General features: G+C 41.1%; 2 protein-coding genes across 2 annotated transcripts in view; one reads left to right on the top strand and one right to left on the bottom strand.

Moving 5' to 3' along the window:
- Positions 1–12,855, bottom strand: part of LOC105449284 (lachesin-like) — a 48,693-nt gene that overhangs the window by 5,549 nt on the left and 30,289 nt on the right. Inside the window, exon 4 of the mRNA XM_011688407.1 lies at positions 1,930–2,176. Coding sequence (XP_011686709.1) covers positions 1,930–2,176 — 247 coding nt within the window. The remainder of the gene's footprint in view (positions 1–1,929; positions 2,177–12,855) is intronic.
- The window catches only part of LOC105449286 (protein pygopus), an 87,709-nt gene continuing 86,830 nt past the window's right edge, over positions 11,977–12,855 (top strand). Inside the window, exon 1 of the mRNA XM_011688410.1 lies at positions 11,977–12,082. The gene's annotated coding sequence lies outside the window, so the exon portion shown is untranslated. The remainder of the gene's footprint in view (positions 12,083–12,855) is intronic.

Here is a 12,855-nt window from a genome sequence, read left to right as displayed (position 1 = left end):
ACTTAAAAAAAAAACGATCGCGAAACTCTTAAATTAATATTTCATATACCATAATTCATTTCATTTTGCTACTATATCGGACTGCTGGGAACGGTGTAAAGCTCGATAACAAAAGAATAGTAAAACAGTCGAGTAACAAGCACGTTTCCTAAACTGCATTGTGTGTACGCGAAATGTAAAGTACACCGATCGTTATACCCGCGTAAAGCCTTCGCGGAACGAATTTCCCGATACCGCACGCGCGCCCATCTATCACAAATTCAACACGTGTCCGAGGATTATGACGCAATTTCACCCGATGTCACGCCCGCCGTTGTCTAAGAAACAATTTACGAATGGAGGATCGAAATCGCGTGCCACGCGAAACAATATATCTTCATATGAGTCTCTTTCGGGGCGCGCCTCCTTCCGACCTGCGGAAGGGAACGTCGCGGACGAAGACTGGCGGGTACGTGCAGGCGGGCCATAAAGAATCGGGTATTGCCGTCGTTTCTAACACGATTTAACCCAGACGTCGCTGCCGACGTCTTGGCGAAGACGATCGAAAAATCATCTCAAAATCATTCCCGTCACACTCGACGGAAATGAAATATCGGCGGGACATTCCTTCCCGGGGAACGGCTTGCCTAATGGAATTCCATCCAATTCGCGGAGCCCGTTCGATTCGTTTCAATTACAATGATCCAAAAGCTGAACAAGTATGTCGCGGGTATAACGTACTCTGCGTACACGAATCGAACGACAAGAGAGAGAGAGAGAGAAAAGGGAGATGACATTTTCTCGTGTTTCTACGTAAAGGAATTTCATTCCATTCGGCAGCGAGAGATTTTTTGCACGCTTTTTGGTGTCCGAACCGGGCACGCACGCACGTGATGGAACGCATTCCCGGCTTCGTCCTTTGGCCCATTCTGCCCTCACGCACAAAGTAGACGATATTATTCGCGAGCCGGTTCGTCGGCGCGATATAAAAGTGAAATTGTGTATTACGACGCCGTAATACGGAATACAACGAGTGTGCTGCGCGCGTCTCTTAACGTCGAAATTGAGGTGGCTTCGGGGAAAGGTTCGTCTAGCTAGGATATTACCGACGTATAAACCGGGGCAGAGTAAATATTAAAGTTGCGCGTGTTACGCTGATGTAATAATTAGCGTTAAAAGAAAATAATGTAAATTTGATAGAAACAGTTTTTAGTTCGACGTTTGCGTGCGAACTACAAAGTATGAGCATCCATCAGCTGACGCAGTCAGCGAACGCCGATAGACTTTCTGCCGGGTAGACTTTCGAACTTTGTTATCGCGTTTAATTAAACTATAAATTAAAGCGCAGCCGTTAGCGTTTCTTATATGACCGATAATGCTCCTTGTAAACTAACTCCCTCGAATCGATATTACATCCTCCTTCCCGGGGAAGGAAACGCGTGTTACAAATTAAGTTAGCAGGAATAACTCACTCACGGCGGACATGCCAAATTATTTAACGGGTGGAATTAAAAAAGAAAGGATCTGATATTTGGAGACCGAGATTTGAAAACGTCTCTTTCTAAATGGAATTAACGTCGATCTCTTGGAATATATCTTTCAACCGCATGAATTACTGAGCGCATAGCACTGCGACTGCTCAGTTTACGCATTGTGCTCCATGTCATCATCATCATCCTGCATGAACACGCGTAACGAGAGATCTCTCCGTATTGCGCGATATCCTGATGCACGTGTGCCACGTGCGTGTGTGCGGCGGCCTATTCAAACGCGCCGCTCCAGCGGCGAGGCACGCATATTTTCCGGCCCCTAAAGCCCCCCCCGGCCCCGGCCTAATCGAAACGCGCGATGCGATGCGTGCAGCGTGCGTGCGTACGTGACGTCTCTGCCAACAGCCGCAAACCTGGCCGGTCGGTCGGAATGCGACGTAACGCGTGCAATTAGGCATACCTAGGACGTCCACGCATCCCAGCTGGCTTAACATGGGCTTGGTGTTGAGTTGGCACATGTAGCAGCCACGATCGGCCTCCTTCAGCCCCCGAATATGCAGCTGCCAAGTGGCCTCCTCGTCCTCCCGCGATTGCGTCTGGTTCTTCGTCTTGGCGTTCTCCAGGGTGACAAAGAATCGCGTCGACTGGATGACCTTGCGATCCCCCATCGACAGTATCGTCTGATCCTCGGCACGTAGCCATCCCACCTGCGGAGCAGCGACAATAAAATCGAGACTTTCCTTCGTAGAAACGACAAAAGGCTGGAAGAGCCCGGAATTCCGCGAATTTTCCGTCAGCCGAAAGATCACTGGGAAGGATCAATCGGAGGGGTTGCGTCTCCCCGAGCGAGCGCGGATTTGAATCACCCTACGAATACCAGTTTCTACCTATGTAAATTGAAATTTCATTGAGAATGTAATGCTGAGGAATTTCCGGTAATGGTTTCATAAATTATCTTCCCATAATGATGCGTGAATACCAGAGTAAATGTATAGAATGTTTTGCTACTATTGTATCATTTATAATTGCACATTTGCAATATCAGTTTTCTTTGTAACAACGTGACGCACGACAGTACGGACAATATAACAGTTTCCTGCTGAAGAAATCAACAGGAATCATCTGCCGTAAATTTTCTGCGATTCTCGAAACTAATCTTTCTGCTTTAAAAAGTAGCAGGGGAGGATCACCATTGGAGAAACGGCATTGCCTCGCTTAAGTTATCCTCCCGTCGCGGAATGTTATTTTTACGCGACTTTAATGGAACTGCGCGAACGTCTGTTTTATTTTCCAAAGGTTAGTGAGGTAGATGCACTAGTGGAATATCCGCTTAAGGAATATTGTTAAATGCTACGACTTCTCAAAGGTCCTTATTAGAAATGAAAGAAAAATATTAAAGAAAATTATTATAAGATCACTTGAGTGAACTATCATTTTAATAAAAAAAAAATATATTTAAATGTATTAAAACTCTACATTAAATACATTTTGAATATATTGAAAAACTCATATATTCACTGACACAAATAATCTATATAGATTTTGTCGTCGTTCTTTGTTATACGTTTGTTCTATATTTTTTTTTCAAACAGTTGGTCCAAGCTATTAACTTGGGACAGCTCGGTGCCATAACCCATAATGATATTCAGCAACCGCGCACCGAGATTAACATCAGACATCGTCTTTCGCTCGTGTCCCGCTACGGGTTTGACGAAGCCAATATGAACGAGATGCTCTCCGAACAATATTATATCGCGCGCTATCGTCAAGTGCACACGTGTGTGCCCGTGCATGTATTCATACGTGTGTGTACGTGTGCACGTCGGCAGTAATTGCTTTTAGGCAAGTACGCATATTGTACCGGCTTGCACCCCCGGCTCGGGTCGGGGCCGGGCCGGTGCGGTTGGCGGCGGCATTGCAGGAATCAGCGGCGACGAAAGGTTCAATTTAACGTCGTATCTGGGTACCGTCGCTTCACTTAACCGCCGCCAGCCTTCGTCGCGTTATCTCTAACGATGCACTTGGTAATTAATCTCAAGTGACTGTTGTGCGACCCATATAACCACCTCTGGCCATACGCGTGCGGCCGGCTACATGCCGCACTGGGGCGCAACCTGAAGTGCTGTGTCACCTATACACCTGTGCGACACGCGTCTACCTCGCCGCAACCTCAGCGGCAAAGCCTCAGACGAAAGGGGTGATCGCTGAAAACAGGATTGATCGGCCTTAAAGACGCGCATTAATATAACATCGAGGACGTCCACTCGACACGCGTTGATACCGAATTAACCGTACAGTTAATTGACCGGGCACAGAAACATATCATAAAAAGTAAATTAAAATTTTGCCCTTTCAAGAGGAAATTCACCATTCAAGCATGCACCTAAAGATTATATGAGGTGTTAGATAAAATACTACAAATTAATATGACAATTTTTCGAATCGATATAAATAATTAGTTTGATGTCAAATTTTGGATTCATCTTCCAATAAAAAGTTGCAATATAAACATACAGTTGCATTTCACAAGTTTTTTTGTAAAACTTTTCATTTTTCAAAACATGAAAGTGTACTATCTTGACGCACATAGATTAGAAATTAGAAAAGTAAATTTATTTTCTGTAAAACTAAAAAATAATTTTGAACTTTTTTTTTCTTTAAAAAAAAACGATTGATTATATATGATTCTCCGTAAGAAAAGGAGTTTCTCTTTGTGAAACGGTGCTATTTGCGATCATGGTAATGGGAAAGCGGCGAGCCGTGCGCCGCATAGCTTAATCGAATCGATGTATAAGTAGTTCAATATAAATCGAATTTCCGGTAAAAGCGAGCATTTACGCGAAAAACGGAATGCCTTTAGCTATCGAAGAAACGGAAAGGGGTTAAACGAGAGAAAACTGAAAGATGACGGAAGTCGCCGTTTGAATCCTTTCTTTATCGAGGTACAATCGACGACGCTTTAAGTACATTGTCACGAAGGAATAACAGTTTGTTCTCTATGAAAGGGGAGGCACTATCGGCGCCGACTGTAAGGGGGAGAGGGGGGGAGGTCATTATCCTTACGTAGAAGATAACGATTCGTTCGATTCTATCCCGGAATAATACCGTCTCTCCTCCTTCTGCGGAAACGGCATGCTTATCGTATAAAAAGCACTTGAGGACTTAAAACGGCGACTTAGTTCGGCATTTTGCATGGTCACGATTCTGAAAACCGGCGCGGATATCCGGTAGTAATCCGTGATTCGGAAGGATGATTAATGAAATATAAATCTGAGGTTTCTATTTCGCTGCACGTTTAGAATGGCGCCTCTTTCTTTTATCTTCTCGTTGTGATTCCAATAATAAAGGGCATATTTCAGTCGCTAATCCCCTATCGCATAGTTTGATTGGATTTTCCCCCGGGGTTACTAGGATATTGAGAAAGGGAAATTTTATTGTAATATTCATGTAGGCGCATTACATCTCGAATCCATTTGCATATAAAATCGAATATGACATATCAACAATTTACGGTTATTTAATTATTTGCCCTTCCTTTGGCAGACAGACTTGTAAGAGTAGCCGGATATATTCTTTATATTTGAATATTCTGTTTTTTTTTTTAAGTTTAATTGCTAGTAATTGCGCCGCGTATACTCGATTGACTTTCAGAGGATGGATGCGGTTGATTGCATCGGTGTCAAGACGGCTTTCTTCGTTATGAATGCTCAATATGCTTAGTGATAATCCTCCGCATCAAAGAGACTTCGATATTAATTAGAGATACAAATCTTCTCTTCGCGTACAAAGCATTGGAAATTTCCTTTAATTAAATATGTAAATAACGGACAGGACTGCATTTAATGCAGTTTACTGCTTGTGGAATATTAAAAGTATAGATGGAGAACCGTTTAGTTTTGATAATGGACGATTTGAATAAAAGTCAACTAATAATTTTATACATTTGTTCGAATTATTCAATAATTATACGTTTATATAATAGTATTATACACTGAGACACATTTAAGAATATTAATGTCGATTAAAACATTAAATCATCAATGTATTTATAAGCGTGCATCGTTGAGAGAAATACGAAATTAATTTAATATTAAAAATACGACTATGATATAATGGAATATATATATATATATATATATATATATATATATACATATGTTCCATTATATTATACCATATATTAGTCGAAACGTGCTAAATAAATCGTATCTGCACGACAATTATCAAGTACTTAATTGCTTGATCGAATCTATTGTAGTAGATCGCGCGGAGTGATTGCGCGCGGAACTGAATTTAATGAGATTAACAGGATATTCGGTGCGTAATCTGCTTGAGTCCTTTGAGCAGGATAACTGATTGAGAATCCCGATAGAGAACGGTACACGCCAATCGTTGTATACGATTTCTTCTTTTCGTCGCAGTTCGAGAGTTACTTCTCCCGAGTGTGCAGTTTCATTGTGTGCCTTAATTTAATAACTGAAATACTATTTCTCCAGTTATTCGTACGTACGTTCGTACTCTCTTTCGCGCTACCCCACGTCTCCGGGTGCGCTTTTATCCGGGGATTTTCCACGGTCTCGTTACAACAAGAAGCGTTCGTTGCAACAGGAAGAGACGTAGAGAAAGACTTCCTCTCCCGGCTGATAAATTAAAAACGAGTTCTATACTTACCCGGACGGAACCGCTCGACCGCCATTTCCACCGCTAGCCTTTGTAAGAGCATTAGCACCTTGAATCTAAAGGCTTACGTTCTCCTCGGTCGCCGGGGTATAAATCTACCTCTGTGAATCGTCCTGAACCGGTGCCGGCGGCTACGAAGCACTTCAGTGTGTTGAAAGTCTTTCTTTCTCTCTCTCTCTCTTTCTGTCTGTCTGTCTTTCTTTCCCCTTCTCACATCTCTCGGCCGTCCAAACGAGGCGCAAAGTATTTTTCCTGGAAAAACACCTCCTGGACGGGCTCGAAGACTGACACACACCGAGCAGTTACGAAATTCCCCGGTGGGCACGTCTACGTCGGCGGCGGCGGCGGCGGCGGCGATGTACCCCTCCGGTGTAATATTTCGAAAGACCTCGTCTCACGAATCTACGTTAGCGCTAAGAGATTGCTCCCCCACACCCCTTTACCGCGACCGCCACCCCCTGCCCAGCCATCTCCCCCTCCTCTTTCCTCTTCCTCTCTCCATTGTAATCATGGAAACAATCATTCTTCTCTCTCCCTGGCTCCTCTTCAGTCCGACTGCATTCTCTCCGTCCTTCGCCCATCCTCTCTCTTTCCCTCTCTTTCTCTCTCTCTTCCACCACGGACAATCCCTACGCCGCGTTCAGTATTTCTCGTTCTCTACTCTGCCACTTCCGCCTCTGTTCCTCGTCTGTCTGCATGACCGTTCGTCTCTGTCTCGCTCCCTCTCTCTCTCTCTCTCTCTCTCTCCCCGCAAGCACAGCGGATTTTGGTGTGTCTCGTTCTATCGTTGCGCCGAAGGCAAGCGCAACGTGTTCGGGGGTGCGCGCGGGGAGGGATGCCGCGATGCGGTGTGCTGATGGCGAAGGCAATGCGACTGATGGTAGTAGTGTTAGTGAGGGTGCTGGTGGTGGTGACGGCGCGGCGGCGGCGAGCTACCCTTTCGCTCGCCTCCGCAGCAATCACCGATTTGTCTGAATAAGCCCCGGGCAAGTATATGCTCATGCTTACCCTGGGGAAACACCACTTCGGCCAACTCGCACTCCCCTTCCCTTTTCTCTCAGTCTTGCCTGTTCGCGTCCCCTTCGCCGCGCCGAGCAGCCTGCCGCCGCCTAGCCAACATATCCCCCCCCCCTCCCCTCTTCCTCCCGTTTTCGTTTTCGGCATTTCCCTGCAGAAAATGTTCCCCGTTCATCGATGCTTGATGGAAACGTCGGCAGGAACAGCCGGGATATAGTAATAGGCTGCAGCAAGAACGAAAGGGATGGGAAGGGGGGGAGAAGGGGTGAAGGAACGAAAAAGGAGAGACGCCATCGAAGTTTCTCCTCGTGTATTGTCAACGGTGGAACTGGTAGTAAGGAGGAAAGGCAAGAAGATGAGCGACGAAGCCGTTCTTACCGGTCCTTACTACTTAGGGGGGACAGTGTATAATTCCTTCGCAAAAAGGATCTCCAATGTTATTGTAGCGATCTTAATTGTAGTGATATAATGTGACAAGCCTGTTGATTTCAAAACGAAATGGGAATTAGCTAATTATTGCGCACAGAGTAGATTCTCTTAGGGAGAATCAAGTATTAAAACAACTTTGTTATATAATAAATAGGCAATATATAGGCAACAACATCAAATCTCTAATGCCTCCTTAACGTCCGTAACGTCGAAATTGCAAAATCGCAAGGTGTTTCGTGATTGCGTCTCGCGATGATAGGAGAAAGAAGTGTTTCTGTCGCGACTACGTTACATAACCCGTGTTAAGTTCACTGAACAATAAGGAAGTGAACATTCTCTTGAGCGGGCAGTGAGATATGACTTAGTAAACTTGCAACTTCGCTCAACTATAAAGGACGATATCTCGCGCGCGAGAGAAAGGTTGACGGTGATAAATGAATCGTCATAAGCAACTAAATTCGTCTCGACGCGCCTTCTCAAAATGCCACTATTCATATTACTGTATTCGCATTCATTTACAATTTCCCAATCTTCCCCCATCTCGCGTGAATCGTCTCAAGTGTAATTGGATTACGTACGGATATCGAGAAGCTTTCGTGGATTTATGTTTATCGGATATTTGCCTATTGTGTTTCGCTAGTCCAAGTGTACACGTCCGCCCTATTTCACTATTAGTCCTCTCGATAATAGATGATCTTATGTGAATTGATTCAATCCGCTTTGAGCTTGCCAATATCCATAATTACGCGAATAGATTAGTAAAATCGAGTAACGATATCGATTGATCGAGTGACGAATTAAAGTTTATTACTCCCAATATATCGGAATATCTTTTAATATCTGTTAACGTTTTTAGAAATAAAAAAAATTAATGGGAATTCTTTATCAGATCTCGGAGATTGTAGCGAGAAGTTCAGGGAAAATAGTGCGAATATCCTACTTCACGCTTAGTCTTCCTTCGCGTTGAAAATACGGCAGGGAATTCGCTTTGATTTCTTCCGAGCGCGCGTTTCGACTTTGCGCGATGGCGCAAATGAGAACGTTTAAGGGATCAGAGCCGTCACGAACACGTCACAGAAGATATCACCGTCCATTTTTTTCTTGATCCGCGTCTTTCGCGTCGACGGAGGACGGAGGAGGGGGAGGAAGGAAAAAGAGGTAGACACAAGTCTATACCGTCCTGCATCTCGGCGATTTGCCTCGTTTTACTTCCTTGAAAAGGTGCCGCGGATACTAAAAGCTTCAAGCTTGTCGGTGCCTTTTTTTCGTTTAGGTGGAAGGCTTTAGAAAGATCGGTCGAGACGAGCACAAGAATAGTAAGAAAACACTGAGGAACTCCGCGAAGATAAAGCGCTGAGAGAAAGAGCCGCTGTTAAAGTGCGGATCAGAGTGTTGTGTGCGTGTGCGGCTGTGTGCGCGCGTGCGAATTTTTATCTACTTGTCGCGAAAGGCGTTTTATAATCTCCTGAAAATTGCACGCTTTTAGGATCGTACTTTTGTGTCGGTAGCTGCCTCCATTTCCTTTCATCCATTATGGTCGTCTTTTAGAGTTGGCTTCCTTGGCTAATTGGCAATATTCGATGAATAAAACTTTTGTAGAAAGACATCCGATTAGCTCAAAATGTTAAACGTATAAATGATTTCGATTATATGGGGTGCCTCGCAATTATTATACAAATTATATTTTACGTATCTTTTGTATTAGTAAATGCACGTGTAATTCCATCTGTATATGTTTTACATTCTCTAACGATTTTATGATAATTGTTCAAGATTTGTAATTATTTATTAGTTTATAAATTGAAAAAATCTTCGATGTTTTACATATTTATATTAGCAAACGTTATTATCAATCACATGATAAGCGTGTAAGCTCGTTTAATTCGATATATGGTACAAGAAAAAATTTATATGATTTCTCGTCTCTCTATATATCTCTTCTATATAATTCTGTTTGACGAGAGAAGCTTTAATTATTACATGTAAATTATTTAATTCTTTCCTTTAATATAAATTTAAATAACTTAAATTTATTTGTTTTTAAACATTAAATCTAATATCCACATATAAAATTTATCTTCTAATTGCAGAAAAATATAAGAATTGATTTATCATTATTGCTATTTTTTCGTTTTTACGTTCCGAGAAAAGTAAAACTGTGTGAGCATAATAAATTAATAAATTTAAGTTGACATATTTTTTGCGACAATTTAAAGTCATTTTATTAAAAGTACATTTCCCGTTTTATTAGAATCAATTTTACTTCTTCTGAGACATAAAAAGTTGGATGAAGGGGACAAAATAATTTACAAAAATATTTTCCCAATTAAAATGAAGTTAGATTGTATTCTTTTGAGCATCAGAATTAATACATGATAATGGGGAATTTATTGAAATAATTTTCTAACATAACGAACGTTCTATTTTTATAAAGTTCACTTTGAACGATTTAAAATTCGTTTCATGTACTTCGCAGAATATAATTCTGTTAATTTCTATGTGAATTCATTAATACAACATTATTTTAATTTTATGCCACGTATTCAGGTAGATGCATATTTCAATAATATATTTTATGTACGAGTGTATATAGTTTGTTTCTATTACGGGACATATAATCTAATATCTATTATAAATCAAATTTTAATCTTCATTCTATCACGTACGATACATTATTTAAAATAAGCTTGATGCGTTGCGTGTCTCGTAAAATAACAAGACAGCGATTGTTCGACGAGCGTCTACGCACTTCACTTCGTCATTCGCATAGTGCGATCGAGTGAGAAGGTATCGGCACGAATTACTCCGCATATCGACGCATTATTACCTCGCGAAATATAGATCGCGACGAGATGAAGGAAACGCGATTATTCTCTTTAAAAGATTAGCCACGATCAATCTCGTAATTCATTGATCCGGCGATCCGACGATTCTATAAGCTTATCGACGCTGTAACTATTTATCGAAGTAGATATTTCGCGCGATTTTGAAGTGGAGGTCGAGAACGGAAGTTGCAAATTATTATTCCATTCGCAAAATTCACGCGTGATTATTTCTTTAACGATGCTTCGAATATATCTCGTACGTCGCGTTTTTTTTTTCATTAAAATATAATTCACTATTTTTGGATTGAAAGCTCAGAGTAATATTATCGGATCGAACGATACAAGCCGAAAGAGTAGTGACGTATCGATTATTTATTATTAATACGTACATTTCGTGGGATTTTATGCACTGCGCGTATAACTGAATTTCAATCGTATATTTCCGAACAATTTTTATCGCGTCTTAATTAGTCTTCAACATGATTTCATTAACCGCGTCGTGTTGCGCGCCGCGCGGTATCGGGGATAAAATTGCCGACGTCGCGCATGAATTTTTCGGTCGAGATTAACGAGACGTACGTACGTCCCGCGCCCGAATGTGGGACGGATCGATTCGGAGAGGGACGGCGCCGTTTTTAATTAGTAGGTACAATCGCGATTAATTTCGCGTTTCAATAATTATCATTCGCACGGTGTGAATTTCGCGTTTCGTATATCGACGGTATTATATAGGTATACGTTATAAAATCTTTACGTCGTCCGCGAACTCCCCACACGTTCGTCGCGTTAATTTCCGAGACGTCGAACTCCTATTACTCATGTAATGGAACGCCGCGTGATTAATACGATAACAACGATCGTCTGTTCAATAATCCGTTCGAAATCGCAATTAAGGGAATCGAATATACCCCGCATACATTTGCGTATTTTATGAAATAACGGATATAGAATTTATTTCGCGCCACGCGCGAACACCCGACAAATTGACTGGCACCTCCATTGATGTTTTTCGCGATGTCACGTCGCGGCTGTGTTTACGCAGGGTCGTTCTGTTTAACTATTCGCGCGTGCGGCCGTGACTCGGGTAAGACAGTGCCTTGCTCTGTCTTCAAATTGTCTCTCAAGCCGTTATTGCGACACTACTGCGCGGTCATCGAGGCAGCGTGAAAAGTATAAATAGCGTAACATCGTGGGCGGGAATGAATTAATACCGAAACTGGCAGCGTCGCGAATGTTGCGACGCGTTTATTCGGCAAGTTACGATTGAGGTATGGTTTCGTATCGCGATATTTAGCGTAACATAAACGCACGGCTTCTCGGCAATTCATCAAAACTCTCCAACATTTATTTCGCGAAACGTTATGCATTTCGAGCGGATTGTAATCTGATCGAACGTGCTTTCTCTGTTCGATCGTTATTTTTCACAATGTAATAAAATCTGGAGTGTCGGGCCGCGCGGTTATTATATTCTGGCGATTATTATATTGTATTTTAGAAATTAATAACGTGAAATTGCGTGATCAAATTATTAATCATAATTGTTTTTTCCAGTGTTGTGTCACATGAGTGCGATGAATCTATGCATGAAGAGGATCCTGATATTCTGAGGAGAAAGGAGGAGAAAGTTTAGGAAAATCATCGGATGCATCGGATGCTGCAACTGTATGTAAAAAAATTTTCTTAATTTTAAATCTGTTACTTTAATATTTCTTTCTTTCTCTCTCTCTCTTTCTTTTTCAAATTTTTAAAGAAGCCTATGTTTAGCTTCTCTATATTTTTCTCTATATTTAATTGGTGAGAACAAGAAAGAAATATTCTGATTTTTTTCATGTGCGTATATTACAAGCGTAAATAAAATAACAGGAAATACATCGCATATTCCATCTAATTTATTTCATTAAGAGTACTCAATGAGATTATTATTACATTTTCATATCTCAGTTTTGCCTAATCTTTTATAATTCATTTACTATTCCAAATGAGTATTTATTATATAATTGCAAATATGTGACGAGAAAATTTCGTTACATAGTTTTACAAGTTTATTATTAGAAAATACATCGTGATTTTTATATTTTTATATTTTTATATTTTTCGCGTGAGGACAGAACGCACTATAAGATAATCTATTTCTAATTTATTTATACAATTGTTTATTATTGATCGTTACATAATCCAACTGTATATTTTAATAGTACATTTTGAAGAAACATTAAACAGTTTAATATTACATTAGAATGTTTAATTAATCTTCAAAATGTGCTATATTAAAATGTATCAGTTGGATTATGCGATGATCAATAATAAACAATTAATCGTATAAATAAATCAGGAATAGATTATCTTATTGTTTCGTTCTATAGTTAAAATTTCAGTTGCAGATACCAAATTACTCAACTATTCAGAATCTGTTGTCTGGATAGTTGATTTTTATT

Source organism: Wasmannia auropunctata, unplaced genomic scaffold (assembly GCF_000956235.1).
Source record: "Wasmannia auropunctata unplaced genomic scaffold, wasmannia.A_1.0 LD336076.1, whole genome shotgun sequence".
NCBI classification, from domain to species: domain Eukaryota; kingdom Metazoa; phylum Arthropoda; class Insecta; order Hymenoptera; family Formicidae; genus Wasmannia; species Wasmannia auropunctata.
The sequence above is the reverse complement of the archived record's forward strand: the minus strand, read 5'-3'. Positions and strand labels throughout refer to the sequence as shown.